This window comes from Aphis gossypii, chromosome 1 (genome assembly GCF_020184175.1).
Source record: "Aphis gossypii isolate Hap1 chromosome 1, ASM2018417v2, whole genome shotgun sequence".
Classification (NCBI taxonomy): Eukaryota; Metazoa; Arthropoda; class Insecta; order Hemiptera; family Aphididae; genus Aphis; species Aphis gossypii.
Genome location: NC_065530.1, coordinates 57,845,401 through 57,863,634, shown reverse-complemented (window position 1 = coordinate 57,863,634; position 18,234 = coordinate 57,845,401). Strand labels below are relative to the sequence as shown.

Here is an 18,234-nt window from a genome sequence, read left to right as displayed (position 1 = left end):
ATTATATTTTTTTAGATTGTTTTATAACGATAAATGATCTAAGGCATTCTAAGAGGTAGTTAAACATATTATACTGAGTGATCCATTTAAGGCGCCTGGTGCCAATGCGATTTTGTACACAAAAATACGCTCTACGGAAATAGGGATCCTGTTCTGTAGAATCAACCAAATTTGATTAATTTTTTTTAACTTATAGAGGGTAATATCCTACAGAGTACAGACCTCATGGATCTCCGTTTTTCAATATTTTAATCTCAAATTTTATAATCTGTCTTCTAAAAGAATACAGTTTTAAGCAACTTTGTATAAATTATATTTTACTATTATTTTGAATAAAATAAAAATCGGAGTTCGATGCGGCCTGTTGTAGGAAGTCTTCTCCTTTCAAATAACTTAAGTTATTTTTAAGTAAAATATTTCCAGTTACCAAAATCCGACAATTCTACAAGGCCTGAGAATTATTCCCGTGAAGTCATTTTTTTCGATATAATACACCTTATCAACCCCCTTAAATAGGTATCAGGTAGTAAATTAGTGGAAAAGTATTATAATCAAGGTGGTATCTAAAATACAAAATTTTATAGAATTGCGGAAAATCTGGCACCGGGCTTCTTAAGTATTTTGTTATTTCAAGTTAGTACCTAAAAATATTTTTTTGAATGCAATTAAATATATATAAAATATATGATATATATTATATACTATCATACATGTAATCATTTTGTTTTTGAAAAATCTATCTGTTTCCAATAGGTAGGTACAACATGCATTGACTATTTATTATATATATATTATTTATCAACGCAACTAAGGTACAAAAGTTTTACTAATAGTAAAATAAATTGCTTTACCTATACTATACTGTCTATAGCAATATAAATATCTATACCCATGAAATATATGAACCCACTGCAGTTCCGCATTCTAAAAATATTTTTAATACAAAAGTCCGCATGCCATAAAATTAATTAAGATATCACCATAACATAACATATAATCTATGGGTGTAAAGTCTTATTGAAATAAAGTCTTTTATATTTGCAAAGCTATATCCAATCATGAAAGTAGAAATAATAGGATAATTAGAACTCAACATAACGACAACCAAATTGATAGATATAATTTTGTAAAAAGTTTAGTTTCGTTTTATTTTATACCGACAACGATTGTGGTTGTTGTATTATTATGTATGTATGTAGGTATGTATGTATGTATGTATGTATGTATGTATGTATGTATGTATGTATATTAATTATTTATTAAACACGGATCATGATATATATATCTTAGTCCGTGTATTATTTTTATTTAACTTTAATAACATGATGTATTGTATTTAAACAATAAAAAAAAATCATGAGAGGAGTACAGTGTTAAAAAAAATTATATGCGGAGTTAGGGTGATATAATATATAGGGATTTCATCGATTCCGCCAGACCTTTTTATACTAGGGGATAAGGTATATCGATTCCGCCAGTATCGACTCCTCCAGTACAGGTAGTCTAAAAACAACCTATCGATTCCGCCAGGGAAAAATAATCTTCCCGAATAAAAATTATCGTTTTATAGATTATATATTATCGTTATAGTTGTATTATTTTTTAATACAACATTAATTTGTTTAATATTTTATATTAATTTATTAGACTGATTATTAATTTAGTTCAAATAATTAGATGATTTATTTTATGTATATTATATTTTATTTATTTTATTTTGCATGTATATTTTATATTAAATTTATTAGACTGATTATAATTAGTTAAAATAATTAGATGATTTATTTATTGTATGTATATTTTATATAAATTTATTAGACTGACTATTAATTTAGTTCAAATAATTAGATGATTTATTTTATATATATTAGGTATATTGTATTTATTTTATTTTGTATATAATATAATATATTATATTGGTTATTAATTTAATTTTAATATTTAAATTAAATGTATTTATATTTAATTATCAGTAATTATTGAATTATTTTGTAGATATATTATAATAACAGGAACAGGTTAACAGCTGTAGCAGATGCCTGATTAAAATTTAAGGTATAAATTGGTAGGTGGAGGAATCGATAGGTTGTTTTTTGACTACCTGTACTGGCGGAGTCGATACTGGCGGAATCGATGCTACATTGGCGGAATCGATGGGTCCCCAATATATAAAATGGGCACTATGCATGCGCAGTTACGGACACTTACTATGCACCGAAATGTGGTAATCGTTAAAAAACGACACAGAAAAAACGTCTGGTAAAAAACGACATGGCAATAAACGACATTTATTACGTGTCGTATTTTACTTTAATTTTTTTTCCGTGTCGTTTTTTTTTTCCTAGATTCACCGAAACATAAATATTAATGTATAAATTGACTCTTTGTTCAGAATCATTTTTCGTACCTATGCATTGATTTACTTTTAAATACATATTCATATAACACATAGATATAGTATATGAATATTACAATGACTTCTTTATTGACCAGGTACTCTCGACACCTAAACGAAGGTACAGCATTGTACAGCGGAACGGTTACCTACTTCCTCCATTTATTTTTTATCTATTTTATAACTCTTTAAATAACTTCGTTAATTATTTTTGCTTTTTATTCTGTTGTTTAATGTTATCGTTTTAAATGCATTTGCCTGCGACCTGCGGGCTGCGAGTGTCCTTGTTCCCCTACAATTTTCTTTGTCATACATGCATATCCTAACCTATTCAACCATTTAACTCATACATTTGATTGCTTTTATACATTTTAGATTATGAACGAAGTGATGAATGTATTGATTTTACAATGATGTGTGTTGTTTATTTGTGTGTGTGTGAGTGTGTGTATACCATATAACTTGTCGAAATAATGCTTCACTTTAAAACTTTAAGAGCGAATACCGATGGAAAAGTGAATATATCCGTGGTGCATCAATACAGTATAAAGGTCAAAAGTAGAAAATTTTCAGTGGTTTTAAAAAAAATTGGTAATAGGTAACCACAAAAAAGTGACGGAAAAACAAGAATTTTTACGTAAAATCATTTTTAAAAAACTAGATTTTTTTATATACTTGTCTTGTAACTTAAAAACGAATCACTGCGCAAATACTTGAAATTAACATATTAAAATGATTATACCAGTGTTATCTATACAGTACACAGTTGAAAGTTCAAAGTATTGTGGCTTTTCTTTGAGATATTTATAGACAACTAACATTTTCAATAATTCTAAGTATTTTTCTTTTTTGAAATGTCGATAAAAGTTTTTATAAAAGTTGAATGCCATGATATTAAGAAGTTCTATGCAATATTGTAAATATAATAATTATATTATAATCAATGTAATAATTCACAAAAATGTTTAAACAATATTAATTATAGGTACAATTTAAAATAATTCTTATTATGGAACGACAGTTATATTCATCGTGTCAAGATTTTCGTTTTATCGTTATTTCGTTAACACTAGAGCGATTTTGACGCGCGGTGAAGACGTGCGTGTATCGCCCAAATACCGCGCGTTACCAGGTGCTACCGTTGTACGCTTACCGCGAGGCAAAATCACTCTAGTGTGGCTCGAGACTTACAATAATATATATTTTGTTATCGGAATGGCAAAGCTGCATTTAAAATTATGTGGCACCGTGTATATAAATAATAAATATGTAAAATAACTGAAATTAGCGAAGTCGTATATGTATATCATCAGTGGTGTCACAAACATTTTCTTTATGTGATATTTTCAAAAAAACGATAATTACTATTTTTTGACATTAAATTCGGAGATATTACATATTATAGTAGTTCTATACGATACTGCGACGTTTTTTTGATGTGTCTCATGCGTTTGTGAAATGATTGCATGAATTTTACACTGTGAAAAATACGATAAACTAAGTTTTTTTGAAAAAACTGACAACAAGTGGCTGTGAAAAGAATATAAAATATAATTTTTACATTTTTTGCGTTTTTTTTTATGAACCTTTATAAGTTACGTATTAGATCATATATATGGAGTTTTGAATCTGAGAACTTATTTCTTCACCTAATATTGCTCATAATGTGATTTTTTCAAAAAAACGATAATTAGTATTTTTTGACATTAAATTCAAAGATATTACATATTATTAGAGTTCTATACGATACAGCGACATTTTTTTGATATGTCTAGTGCGTTTGTGAAATGATTGCATGAATTTTACACTGTGAAAAATACGATAAACTAAGTTTTTTTTGAAAAAACTGACAACAAGTGGCTGTGAAAAGAATATAAAATATAATTTTTACATTTTTTGCGTTTTTCTTCATGAACATTAATTAAATTACGTATTAGATCATATATATGGAATTTTGAATCTGAGAACTTATTTCTTCACCTAATATTGCTCATAATGTGATTTTTTCAAAAAAACAATTTTTTGTATTTTTTGACATTAAATTCAGAGATATTCCATGTTATTGTAGTTCTATACGATACAGCGACATTTTTTTGATATGTCTAGTGCGTTCGTGAAATGATTGCATGAATTTTACACTGTGAAAAATACGATAAACTAAGTTTTTTTGAAAAAACTGACAACAAGTGGCTGTGAAAAGAATATAAAATATAATTTTTACATTTTTTGCGTTTTTTTTTATGAACCTTTATAAGTTACGTATTAGATCATATATATGGAGTTTTGAATCTGAGAACTTATTTCTTCACCTAATATTGCTCATAATGTGATTTTTTCAAAAAAACAATAATTAGTATTTTTTGACATTAAATTCAAAGATATTACATATTATTAGAGTTCTATACGATACAGCGACATTTTTTTGATATGTCTAGTGCGTTTGTGAAATGATTGCATGAATTTTACACTGTGAAAAATACGATAAACTAAGTTTTTTTTGAAAAAACTGACAACAAGTGGCTGTGAAAAGAATATAAAATATAAATTTTACATTTTTTCTGTTTTTCTTCAGGAATATTAATTAGGTTACGTATTAGATCATATATGTGGTATTTTGAATCTGAATACTTACTTCCTCACCAAGTACAATGGCATCACCAACATTCTCTTCACATTACAATCATTGATGTTACTCTCCCACCCACCTGTCAAGTCTTGCTGATCTACCTAAATATTACATATTTAAAATAGTACATTATACTATTTATAATATTTATATTGATGTATTGTTTTATTATAATGATAGTTAAATTAAAAATTATGCTTAAGTTCTAACAAAATTTACTACCCACTTTTTTTTGTGGTTATGTTGGGCTGGAAAAAATACTAAGCTCTTAACGCCACTGTATGTCTGTATATGGTATATCAGTAGCTATTAAAATTACACAGGAATTTCTTCACCAGAAATAATATATATATTTTATGTATATATGTATAATGCTGACAAATCATCTCTGTTCAGAATTTTTTTTATTATACAATGATATCTATCATTGAATTCAAACTTAACCCACCCATCATGGTGACTTATTCTATATTCGAGATTCACTCGGTACCTTCTGTTCAGTAGAGCATTACCCATTGGACCTTTCTTTTAATATACAAAAATATACCGATTTAAAATATGTAGAATATTCAATCATGTATTTTACTGTACGTGCATCATACATTTTTACTAATATATTGAAATGTTAGTTTATGTGCAGTAAAAATTACTTAGAAAAAATTTAACTTCAGATTTTTATTTACTAAATGTAATTATAGACTTAGCTGCTGTGTTTTTCCATTTTTTTATCCACAAAATGTCCATAGGTTGAGTTTTGCTCGATGTACTGAAGGGTTTAAACGGAATTTTAATCGTGGGATTCGTTATTTTTGTTATATTTAATATCTATTTAATTTTTGAGCTGTAATTATTTTTACATTAGAAATGAAAAAATTAAAATATATACATGCATAATTATAATAATAATTGGTCTCTAATAATTGTTTATCCCCTTTTTTCATTTTTATTACCATTTCTATTATAATTATCCTAAATGAACTTTTCGCTCATGCAAGGGGGTTAATGAACATTTTTTTGTGTAGAATATTACGCCTCCTCAATTATTTAATAAGTTGATAATTTATGTATTCGTGGTTATTATGTCTATCACATAGTTTTATCACTCTGTATACAATGGTATCTGTATGAAGAGGGATTTTATAGCTGTCCCATACATAATAGCTGTAGCCTATAGAACATAGGATTACCATAAGAGATAAATAAATAAATTCTAAATACTATAATTTAAGAATAATTATAGACATATTATACATTATTAATATTGTTTTAATAGTTAAAATACAGCACTAAAGTAAATCATTTTTAAAAACTCAAGTTATAGCTTATAATATAATCACAAAATTATTACATTCATTTTTGAATAATATTGATATCTCTACGCATTGTATAATAAATCTTGCAGTGCAATTATAATATCATACAATCAAATAAGTACGGTATAATAATCATGTATAAGTAAATTACTGTTTTTTTTTAAAAAAAAGAAACAATTATGGTGATATTATAATATTATATTTTAGTTTACATAAAAAAAAAAAAAAGAACAATAGTTTAACCTATAACAAAAAAACACAGTTAAAGAGGTATGCATTACATTTTTTTCGATAAGGCAATTGATAAAATTATATTTTATTTGTGTAATATACTATATTTTTATGGTTCATTCTCTATTATTCGCGATCTTCTACGGTTCTAATGATATTTATCATCATAGTTATAATAACTGAATGGTAGTTGCTTGGATTCGTTTATAAAATCTTTAAGGGTAGGTAGTCTCGGTTAACTTAATGATCTAATTGGTTTTTTTAAATTTATTCACAACTCGAATGGAGAAAGACGTAGATAAGTTTTTGGTATGTATATAATATTATTTTCATTTTTAGAATATTAAATGTGTACTAATACTAAAACTCTTAAAATTATTTAAATTCATCTAAATTATACGATTAATTAATTAATGGTTTGTATATTTTACTTAACTTTTTTAACAAACATTACAATTCTGTTAACTCCAAATCTATAATAGGTATAGAAGTCAAAACTCGAAAATAATCAAATCATTTGTATGACATTTGTAAATATAACATTATAACATGCGTCATACCTAAAGTTTTGTACTTCGAACCAATTGTTTAGACTAGTAAAATTGTGAGATTTGAAATTCCTCCAATGTGCACCTGTTGTGTATTAAATATACCTAGATATAATATGATAAAATATAATTAAACTTGTTTTAGGTAATTTCTATTGCCTACGTACTTGGTAATATCAACATAATCTATTTTGACTTCCAAATATTTTATACGTGAATATCGTCAATTTCATATTGTTAAAATTAAGTCAAATATTTGTATTTGGATTGAATACTCATTGTTTAAGAGGAAGAAAATAATAAAATAACAAAAAATGTTCATATTATGTGATATTACCAATATTTATATTACTATGATATCATATATACTGCGATGTGTATTTATAATACATAATGATGTAGGTAGGTCGTAGGTATATATAGTAATTATATTTTGGAAGTAATAAAGATGATAATACAGTGAATTATTCGAGTATTAGATATGTAATATTATAATTTAGTACTTATACATTATTATAATATATATACGCAAGTCATTGTAAAAATACGGTTATAATGTAGTATAACTTTTTTTCATAATCGAGATATCATTCGGCTGAAGTAAAATTAGTAAAACTTAATTATGAGATCGCAAAAAATGTCGATGTTAATCAAATTATTGACATTAAATACTAGTTGTGTTAATATCATCATAGTAGGTAAATTAGAAATTATAATGAAATAATATACTGTGACATAAATCTAAAGCCTGGATATCGATGACTTCAATGTTTCAAGTCGAAATTCGATATGCTTTCTGTAGGTACATATAATAATTTGATATAGCTTTACAGGTGATCGTTTATGTATTGCACACATTTAATCATTAAGATTTATTTTACATTTTAAGCATTTTTTTCACATTTTGGATATAATTAATTTTTTTCTTATTTATTTATAAATTTATACGTGTATAATGTATATTAAACGTTACCATCAAACTTCAATATTGTAACATTATTGTAACGGTACATAATTAAATTCATTATTTTATTTGACTTTTTTCGTAGGTATACGAACTGTACAACTATTTTTATCAGTGTATATAATATTTAATACATATTATGGATGACGTAAAATATAAATGGTCAATTATTTCTTAATAATATCTTAAATTAACAGTGATAAACTTTTTAATTTATATAGTTTCAAATATATTCTATGAGAAATATTATAAGTAAAGGTAAAATATTTTTTATAATTTTAATAGTTTTGTCATCAACAAACATTCATAAAACAAAAAAATATGTGTTAACGCATAACCTAATATACATGACCCATAAATATAATATGATGATGTATCTACTAAATTAATATTGACTCGACGGTAGTTTTCATTAACTATGACACGTAGGTAACTATAATAATATTATACATTTTTAATAACATTACGACGAAGATATTCGCATTCACACAAACAAAAAATCGTTCCGAATTTCCGACGGAGGTGTAGAGCCCCTTGTGCTACGATAAGCTTGATCAAGCGACGTGGGGATCGTGCGGGTCTGTTGGACTGCCGGTTGGTGGTGGGTGCGTGTGTGAATATATGTACGAATACAATATAATATGTATGATAATAATAATAATAATAATAATAATAATAATAATATAATAATACATAGTATATAATGTGGTGAAATATGCGCCGTGACACCATCACCGGGTTTCTCGCCCTCCCTCTCTCCCCCACCCGATCATCACACCCGCCGACTGTCCGCGCAACGCGTGACCCACGACCGCGGCCGTGGCCGGATGAGTCTTGTCGTGTTCGTCCGCATCGTCATGACGTGCGCCTCCCCTCGAAATTCTAGACGGGCAGCGGGACGGGGTCCCAAGTGAGGTTTTGCAGATACGTCGTGTCGCTGATGTCGTTGTCGCGTTTGTCGAATAGCGCCGTAGCGCTGCCGTTGCGCGGCCGCCGACGCCGCCGCCGAGTGAACGACCGCGTGTAGATCTTCAGCACCTGACAGTTGCACGTGACGGCCAGCGCGACCAGTATGCCCTGCAGCGAGTGGCCCACGTTATACGCGATCCAGGCCACCGGGTCGGACTCCGGCGACCCGTTCCTGGCCACGTACCCGAACACGTTCACGGCGAACAGTAACGTGGCGATTTTCACGTACAGGTGCAGCTGCAGCGTGCGCTTCCGGTGCATCTTCAGCCGAGTTTTCTTGTCCACCTGCAGCCCGACCGTGGCCCGGGCGGTCAGCCAGCTCCGGACCAGCGAGTCGACGATGGCCGCGAAACAGCACAGCGCCGGCATGGCGAACGTCACGTTGTAGATGGTCTTCTCGAAAAACCTGCAACACGGTGGCATTATGCCGTTATTATCATATACCTATTATAAACCGACGTTTGCAGCAGACATAATATTATTATTGAATAATAGTAAAAACCGAACAGCAGAAACAAATAAAAATTTTATAGTCCGCCAGTGGTATTTTTTTTATATAATAATATACTTAACTAGGTATATAAACAAAAATAACTATAAATGGATACGTCAAATTTATTATTATTTTTGTTGTTTATAATTTATGTTATATATTTAACAGGCAAAAGTTCAAAAGTACAGTAGGATAAGACATTATACAAACATACAATTAATACTGATAACTTTTAATTACAATTACGACTGTATTTAAATTTTCGTGACACATTCACTTTATATAGTTTATCTCTACGACAGAGGAAAAGTGGGTCGACATAGGCGTTCTATATAAACATAATACGATGAATAAGACTATTGTAATCATACAAGTTGGATGGAATAGAACGACAAAGGAAAAAGAGACATACGTTGAGAGCGAGGGTGCTTTAAAATGTAATGACGCAAACAAAGTAAGACGGTCAATAGCACCGTAGACAAGTCAAATATTATGAGAATACGAGCGCGGAGTCCACAAATTGCAGTGATGTACATGTCTGTGCCGATAAGCTTATCTAAGCTGATACGAGCTTAGGAGCATAGTTTGAATTAAATAGGTAGAGTGATAGTGATATTGTATTAATATGTCATGTTAAAAAGTTAAACTATGTTAAGAAATTGTGTTAGAATTAATAATATTTGATTTGGTTCAAATACCATCACAATTTTTTAGTAACCACTTTAAAACTGAAGTACCACACTTTTTGGAGCTGATGATTATTGATTATAGTTAAAAGTTAAATAGTTAGCTATTGTCTATTGAAGCAAATGAAAATTCTATGTATATAATATTACTTGTATATTATTTTATTAATTAATATTTAGATTATTGTTCTATGTTTAAAGTCTTAAAGATCAATGTATAGTTGTATTCAGTTAGTAAGTTAGCAAAGATATTTTTTTCAGGATATTTAAAGATTTATTCTTCATAAAAATATGAATAAAAAATACTAGTATCTTGAGCTGTATTCAAGGCAAATGAGGCGTGTTGTTCTATCGATCTACGATGAACTCGATGCAGTGAAATACAATACGCATTGCAAATTAAACTTATCTATAGTTATAGGTATTTTAAATGTTCTTACGTTAAAGATTCCGGAATAAATATAAGTATTATAAAATTCAGTCTTGTCAATAACCAGGTTAGAACTCTAAAATTACTTAATTATCTAGTTTAAATATAATATTCTAGGATTTAGTGATAAAATGTTAGGTTAATAATGTAAATGAGTTTTAACAAGGTCGTATTTATGGAGAGGGTTGAGGGGGCTACAGCCCTCTTCGAAATTTCAGATCGGTTATAATTATAACTTGTTACTTTATCAGTTATCATTAATATTATATTTATTATACTGTACCTATTTCTATTTCATTGTTAATTTTTTAAAAACAGCTAAGACTATAACAAAAAATAAATTTTGTAGTTATAATTTCTTATTCTTGTTTTTAAAAAGTTGAATTGGGAAATTTACCTTGGAGAAAATACCAGCCACCCAGACTTGGGTAAAATACTTTTTAAAAGTATTTTGAATACATATTTCAAATACTTAAAAAAACAGTATTCAAAATATATATTTTGAATACTTTATAATTATAATTTTTCCAAGTATTTAGAATACTTCACAAAAAGTATTCCAAATATTTTTCGAGTACTTTTTTTTAGTAGATTTAGATTTCAATGACAAAAATATATTTTTTTCAATTCATTGTTTATAAATTAATATTATATTAATCTCGTTTTATTTACAGTTATATACAAGTGCAAAAGCTTCAATGACGAAAAAAGTAATGGAATTATTTCATAGTTTTCACATAATTTTTAAGTGTGATTGGACGTTTAAAAAGTATTCAGAATACTTGTAAGAAGTATTCAAAATACCGTATTGAATACTTTAAAAAAAGTATTCAATAAGTATTCGGAATACAGTATTGGGAATATTACCCAAGTCTGCAGCCACCAAAAAAATATCTAAATACTACCCTGAGTTTCTAGTTAGTATAACTTTTAGTTATAAAATATTTTTTTAGAATTCATCGATACTGTAAAAATTTGGATTGATATAATAATTATAGTTTATGATGTTATAGCAGAACATTAAATTTAGAAAAAATAAAATCATAAAATCGTTAATAAATAATATAAAACTAGAACTTTTCTTTATGAATTATTTTCTTATAATATTATGTTGAAAGTTTATTGATTATTTGAATATTATAAATAATATTATGACGTCAAGAGTTTATTAAACACAGTGAATTGTAAGAACTCTAAAAATTAGAACTTTAGTAAACCTAAAATACAGTCATTAAATTATTTTACTTTGTATTGTTATAATAATTACTAGTTAGTAGTTAAAATGTTAAACATGGTTGTTTACGTAGCAATTTTTTCCAACATTAAAGTGTATCTATCAAAGGTTGAACAGTATTGTTTCAGTCCATATTATTATTAACCAGCAGAACTTTTGTTAATATTGGAATAATAAGCCATATTTATTACTAAAATCACGCCAACACACGTCGTTTGCTGTCAGAGATTAATCTTGAAAACTATGTGAATATAATATACACACACGTCACATACAACAAAAAAAGTTAATCATAAATGTATGTGTACTTTTAAATGAAATCTTGTCATTATAAATGTCATTTTCGGAAATTTATATGAAGACATTTAGAAATGCGGAATATTTATTAGTTATTTATTAGTACTTAGTTACTTACGAAATAAGTATAGTAACTTAAAACTTATTATTCAAAACTTATTAATTATTATTCGCTAAAATTATTAGAATTAATATTGTTAATTTTTAATTGTAGGAAAATGTTTGAATTAAGTATTTAAAACATCTTATCTAACGTCTAGATTTCGTATAATTTATTTTTCTGTTTTACAGTTTTGTCTGTTAACAAAGTAAATCAATAATATATGGTCGTTTACATCGTTATTCATTCCAGCATATATTTTATTAACCTCTGACTTTGTGGTATTAGATGTACATATATTATTAATATCTTGTTCAACCATTGAATAGGATATCAATATCCATCAAACTGCACACCTATGTCTTTGTCTACATATTTTTTGGTTAGACGTATTCTATAGGGATACGAATGTCTTTTAGAATTTCTATCAAATCGATCATACTAAAACATATTGATTACCTTAGTATTGACCAATATATTATCATAAATATCACATTCTTATCACATTCTATCTGTATTTAGATTTATTTTATATTCTGAGTAAAGTGTGTAATCTATTGGTTTTATCTTTTTTATTTCTATAGGTACGTTTTTGGGTAGTGAAAAATCTCCAACAATTGTGTATCACAGCAGTTTATTGTTGGAAAGAGCTATAAAATATGTTGAAAAGAATGTAGTTCATATTAAATATTATGTACCTATTTAATTAGTACATATTACGAGTAAATAAATTATATTTTAATACATAAATATAGGCTACATCACTCAGAATAAATTACCACTGGATTTTGGGCGTTTCTACTATTCCGAGTTTAATAAATCGTAATATTATTATTAGATGACGTAATTATTATACGTACGAAAACGTGATCAACGTAATAAAATCGCTCTTTCCACCCTTACCGAATTTTTTACTTGGAATGAAATAGTATCCAAATTAATTTTAACCATTTAGTTTTTAGAATAAAATAAAAATATAATTTATTATTTTATCACTTAACACTTTCAGCTATTATTTTTGTTTATGTACTAAATTATATCATAATATAATATATTATAAGTATATTGTAATACGATTATTCTTGTTTATTGGGTGTTTTTTATTTTCACAATGGAAAACTGTTTACGATTATCGCGGTGGAGAACGATTCCGCAAATTTTGATTTTAACAGCCACTGATATACCATATACATATACGACTCCGCAAATTACACATATATATATAATATATATATATATATACACGATTTCACATAATTTTAAATGTAACGTTGTCATTGCGAAAACATAATATATTATATTGTTGTAAGGCCCGAGCCACACTGATTTTGACGCGCGGTAAGCGTACAACGGTGGCACCCGGTAACGCGCGGTACTCGGGCGATACACGCGCGTCTTCACCGCGCGTCAAAATCGCTCTAGTGTTAACGAAATAACGATGTAACAAAAATCTCGATACGACATAACTGTCGTTATTTATTATATTTTTATATGTTCTATAATAACAAATGTTTTAAATTGTATAATAAATATAGCTGATCGTTTTTTTTGTGAATTCTATAACTAATATTATTACCTGTTTAATATAATTGTATACAATATTGAATATAGCATCATAATATCATGTCATTAAAATTTATACTGAGCGATCGGTTAAGTACCCACCAGATGAAAGTACTCGTACGTTTTACTAACCGACTAAGAAAAAATTAAAATTTTTCAAAAATTACAATTTATAATAACACGAGTAATTAATTGTATGGAAACGTTGTGTTTAAAATCATGTGGAATCGTGTGTACTGTATAAATACATATGGAATTCGCGGCGTTGTGTACGTATATCAGTGGCTATTAAAATCAACACGATTCCACAAATTTGCGGAATCGTGTTATAGCCCTTCATCAATAAATTAACAAGGATAAGTACTGATAATCGGCTATGACACGATATTAATTTATTGATGAAGAGTACCTAGTGTAAGACGTAGGTATTATTTTCAATAATGAAATTCTAAAACAGTTATCTCAGACTAGAAATTGATTAATAAAAACTAATAGCGCATTTTAAACTTTATTAAATGTTACTATTTAAGATTAGGTAGGTTAATTACATTTTTTTATGGTATTAATAAGATTTAAAATGAAATATTTACTCACTTATTCACAAGTAACAATTCAGGAGAGAAATTTTACCTCTTTGCATTATAGTGAAGCGGACACTCGGATTTTCAGAACTCATTTAGGAGTATGATTTAATTTACGATAAACGTTAGTACTTAAACCTCCAAGGTTTAATATCATGTCGTTACGATATCATCAATTATTATAAAGATAACACTAGTATATACATGTGTGTTGCATAATTATGTTAAAAAACAATAACTTTCTAGAAGAAGCAACAACGAGGACATCTACAAAATTATAAGAATTTTGGTCTATAATGGAAAGAGAAATGTGAATACCATATAATATATAAAAGAAGTTCGTAGTACATGATTTTTAGATGTATGAAAGCCGTTGAGTCCATAGGTAGTACCTTTACGACATGTGAGTATTATTGGTATTTTTATTATTTTAACTTATAAAAATTGTCGTAAGTTAATCAATCATAAACAGCATAATATTTATATTAAAAACTATATTTTCGCTACAATAGCAATGTTATAATACGTAGGCATATAATATTATACTGACCAACAGTTGTACGGGTTGAGGTTGTCGACGGTCTGGTGGTTCACGGTCACTCTCATCACGCTAGCTGATATCACTGACAAGGAGGGTACGCCCCAAGCGAACAGACTATACTTGACAAACCTTGAAATTAGCACATTTACCGGTTCCGGCCGAGGGTTGAGATTCACGTTGTTGCGGAACGTTATCAACATATCGTACGTCATCACACACAGCCAGCAGATAATGGCCAGACGGAGGTAGTGTATTCCAAACGCTAAGCACAGACAGAGATTATCTTCCTGGGAACATGCATATTAAAATAATTATACGTATTATAGCGGTAAATATGTTTTACAATTTAATATAATTGATACGTCTAACCAATAATTATTGATGTACTACCATTTATTCAAATCTACTAGAAGAAAAATGAACAAATATAAAATAAAAAGTAGTACACCATTTGAATTCAGTTGTTTCAATACCTAGTTTATAGCAAGGTTTTAAAATATACACTGTAACTAATAATAAAATAATTGATAAACACAAAAAATTATAGAGTGTAAATATCGAGTGCAATACCTACTCAAAACAGTGAACTTGTTCAATTTCAATTTACGTGTAAAGCACATTATTTGAAGTACTCGTATATATATTAATAGTAGTTACTAGTTAATCATTTTGTAATTAAAAATTGTTGGTCTAAAATTTTGTTATGTATTTATATACCCCGTATTGTTGTGCGCTACATATTGGCTGAAATAATTGTACCATTTTTAATAGAGTATATTTCGTTGTTGCATTTCATACAAAAAATTAAAATAAATTTAATTCTTTGACAAAATACAATACTCTTAAGTTATAATTTGTAACACTCTATTGAAAAATTCAAGTGCAAAGTGAATAGGATAGAAATAGTGTTCAAATACGAGTATATCCATTTTAACAATTTGAAGACTAAATATTGCACATATCAAGTTTGATTGAAATTCTTCTAGACATTCAAGTGTTATGTTAGAATATACCTACATGTATTCTACACTCATAGAATCATACTTATACATGAATCTATTTTAATTTTTAGTGAATGCAATGAAGTTGGTACTATAGAAGAAAATAAGAGCTACAACTACGAAAACTGATTATATAAATTACTTAAAAATATATAGCATAAGAAAGATTTCTCAGATTTAATAAAAATAACTTAGCTCCCATTTTTACAGCGTTCAAGTTACATCATAACATTTATTATTTTTCATTACCTAAGTTATTTTTCATCATTTGTATTCACGAAAATTGTATGCTTTTGTTTCTAGAGAAATCTAACTCAAATGATAAATTAAATAGGTTAGGAGGTAGTTAAGTACTAGTGTACAAAATATACCTCCTTAAAATATACTTCCTTTGAAACGTATATAAAAATTGTTATTTATACACATAGTTAGTTTGAATTTCAAGTATTTTTCCATAAAATAGGTATTTAAATATTTTATTTTCATTTAATGGTTTCAAATGAATTTCTTAGTTCTATTAAGTGTTCTAATAAAAAAGACAATTTTTTTTTTTTATCGAATCAAAGCATAAACGTTATATATGTGTTTGGTTGGTTTATTCATTTTGTTTTCTTAGTTTTTGGGTTGAAACGATGACGGTGATATATTCTTACATCCATGCTTTTGTGTGTATCAAAATGTACCGATGATATTTAATTGTTTTGGAAATTAAACTGAATTTCACAAATTAAAAAAGAGAAAACCTTATAAAATAATTTAATTCATTTGAAAGTCAAAATGTTAAAAACTATAAAATAAATTCTTATAAATAAAATTGTATATTGTTTTGATCGAGATATGATAGATAAGTTCTTATTATTATGAGGATGAATTCATGTTTAAATAATCAAATAATTACATTTGAACTGTTGAGTGTTGATTAATATTCCTATCTTTGAACTTAGAAGGTATCGTAATATTAATGTGCTATAGTATTATTTTAAAGTTAAAAGTACTTATTAAAGTAATGAATTGTTATCTTAATGTAACGCCTCAATAATTGTAAGTTTATTGTCATTTTATTTTTATTTTTTACTACTGTAAAATATATTACCTGAACTCCTCCAACACCAACTACATAAAATAGCTGCGTTAAAAACATATTTGCTAACATGTACATCAATGCTGTGCCGGACATTGTTCTTAAATCTGAAAACAAACTGAAAGCAAACAAGAAATAATCGATTAATATTAAACAGTTAACATATTATTATTGTTTAGGATTTTTTTTTATTATCTACCTACTACGATCTACAATTTCTACATAATAATAACAATAATAATAATGAGTAGGTATTATTTCTAATAGTTTGAAGTTGTGCTCCTTCAGTTAGGAAAACCATTATATTTAGGCCACAGCTGTAATGTTATACAGGATAATTCACTAAGTACCTACCTATACTCACTTTAATTTTTTTTTTTAATAATGCATTTAATCAAATTATGATTTTTAGTTATTTTTATGTACACTTAAAAATCATGTTGTAAAATGTTTCAATTTGTTTGTAGAATGTTCTGTGCTGATATAAACTTCTGTTTTTCAAGTTAGAACTTCCCCTTTTTACTGTAAATTATTTAATGATTTTTTTTTTTTTTTTAATGTAATGTACATATATCTTATTTAGAATTTAAACTAGTAGTTTCTCAGTTGTTAATATGCTTATACTAAGAATAAAATAACTTTATAAGTTGTTTTAATAGATTTAATATTTTTCGTAGATCTAGTGTTAATTATACTCAAACATTTTTTTTTTAAATTGTTAATGTTGAATGTTGATAGATTTGAATAATATGAAACACTAAATTTTTCAAATAATTTTAATCTCATTATCAAAGAAAAAGGGAGATGAGTATGCTTGGTGAATATTACCCTGTATATTGTCGATGGACGAGAATGAAGAGGAATGGATAGTGGAAGGGTGATAAAGTATCATTTGTTATGGTGACATTTCTGTGTTGACAGAGATATTCTCTACGCTGTAGTCGTCATCATTATTGTCATATTCTTGCTAAGTCTTATACATTTTCGTTCGGTTCATCTCGCTTTACTCAGTCTAACCCTACCTTTTAAATTGGACACTAAGTTTTAGCACTAAATTATGAATATATTAACTTAAAAAATCTACAAATGTTTGCTAAGTTGTGTGGGTATCAGAGGTTAGTACGTTGATAAAAGAGATAATGATAAGTTATTATTGATCACACATTTTTGCTCTAGATAAT

At 27.5% G+C, this 18,234-nt stretch overlaps 1 protein-coding gene across 1 annotated transcript in view; it reads right to left on the bottom strand.

Moving 5' to 3' along the window:
- Window positions 1-6,768: 6,768 nt before the first annotated feature.
- The window catches only part of LOC114119618 (cadherin EGF LAG seven-pass G-type receptor 1-like), a 136,697-nt gene continuing 125,231 nt past the window's right edge, over window positions 6,769-18,234 (bottom strand). Inside the window, exons 2-4 of the mRNA XM_027981232.2 lie at window positions 17,066-17,171; window positions 14,981-15,258; window positions 6,769-9,452 (exon numbers count right to left, since the gene is read on the bottom strand). Coding sequence (XP_027837033.1) covers window positions 8,960-9,452; window positions 14,981-15,258; window positions 17,066-17,171 — 877 coding nt within the window. The 3' untranslated portion in view covers window positions 6,769-8,959. The remainder of the gene's footprint in view (window positions 9,453-14,980; window positions 15,259-17,065; window positions 17,172-18,234) is intronic.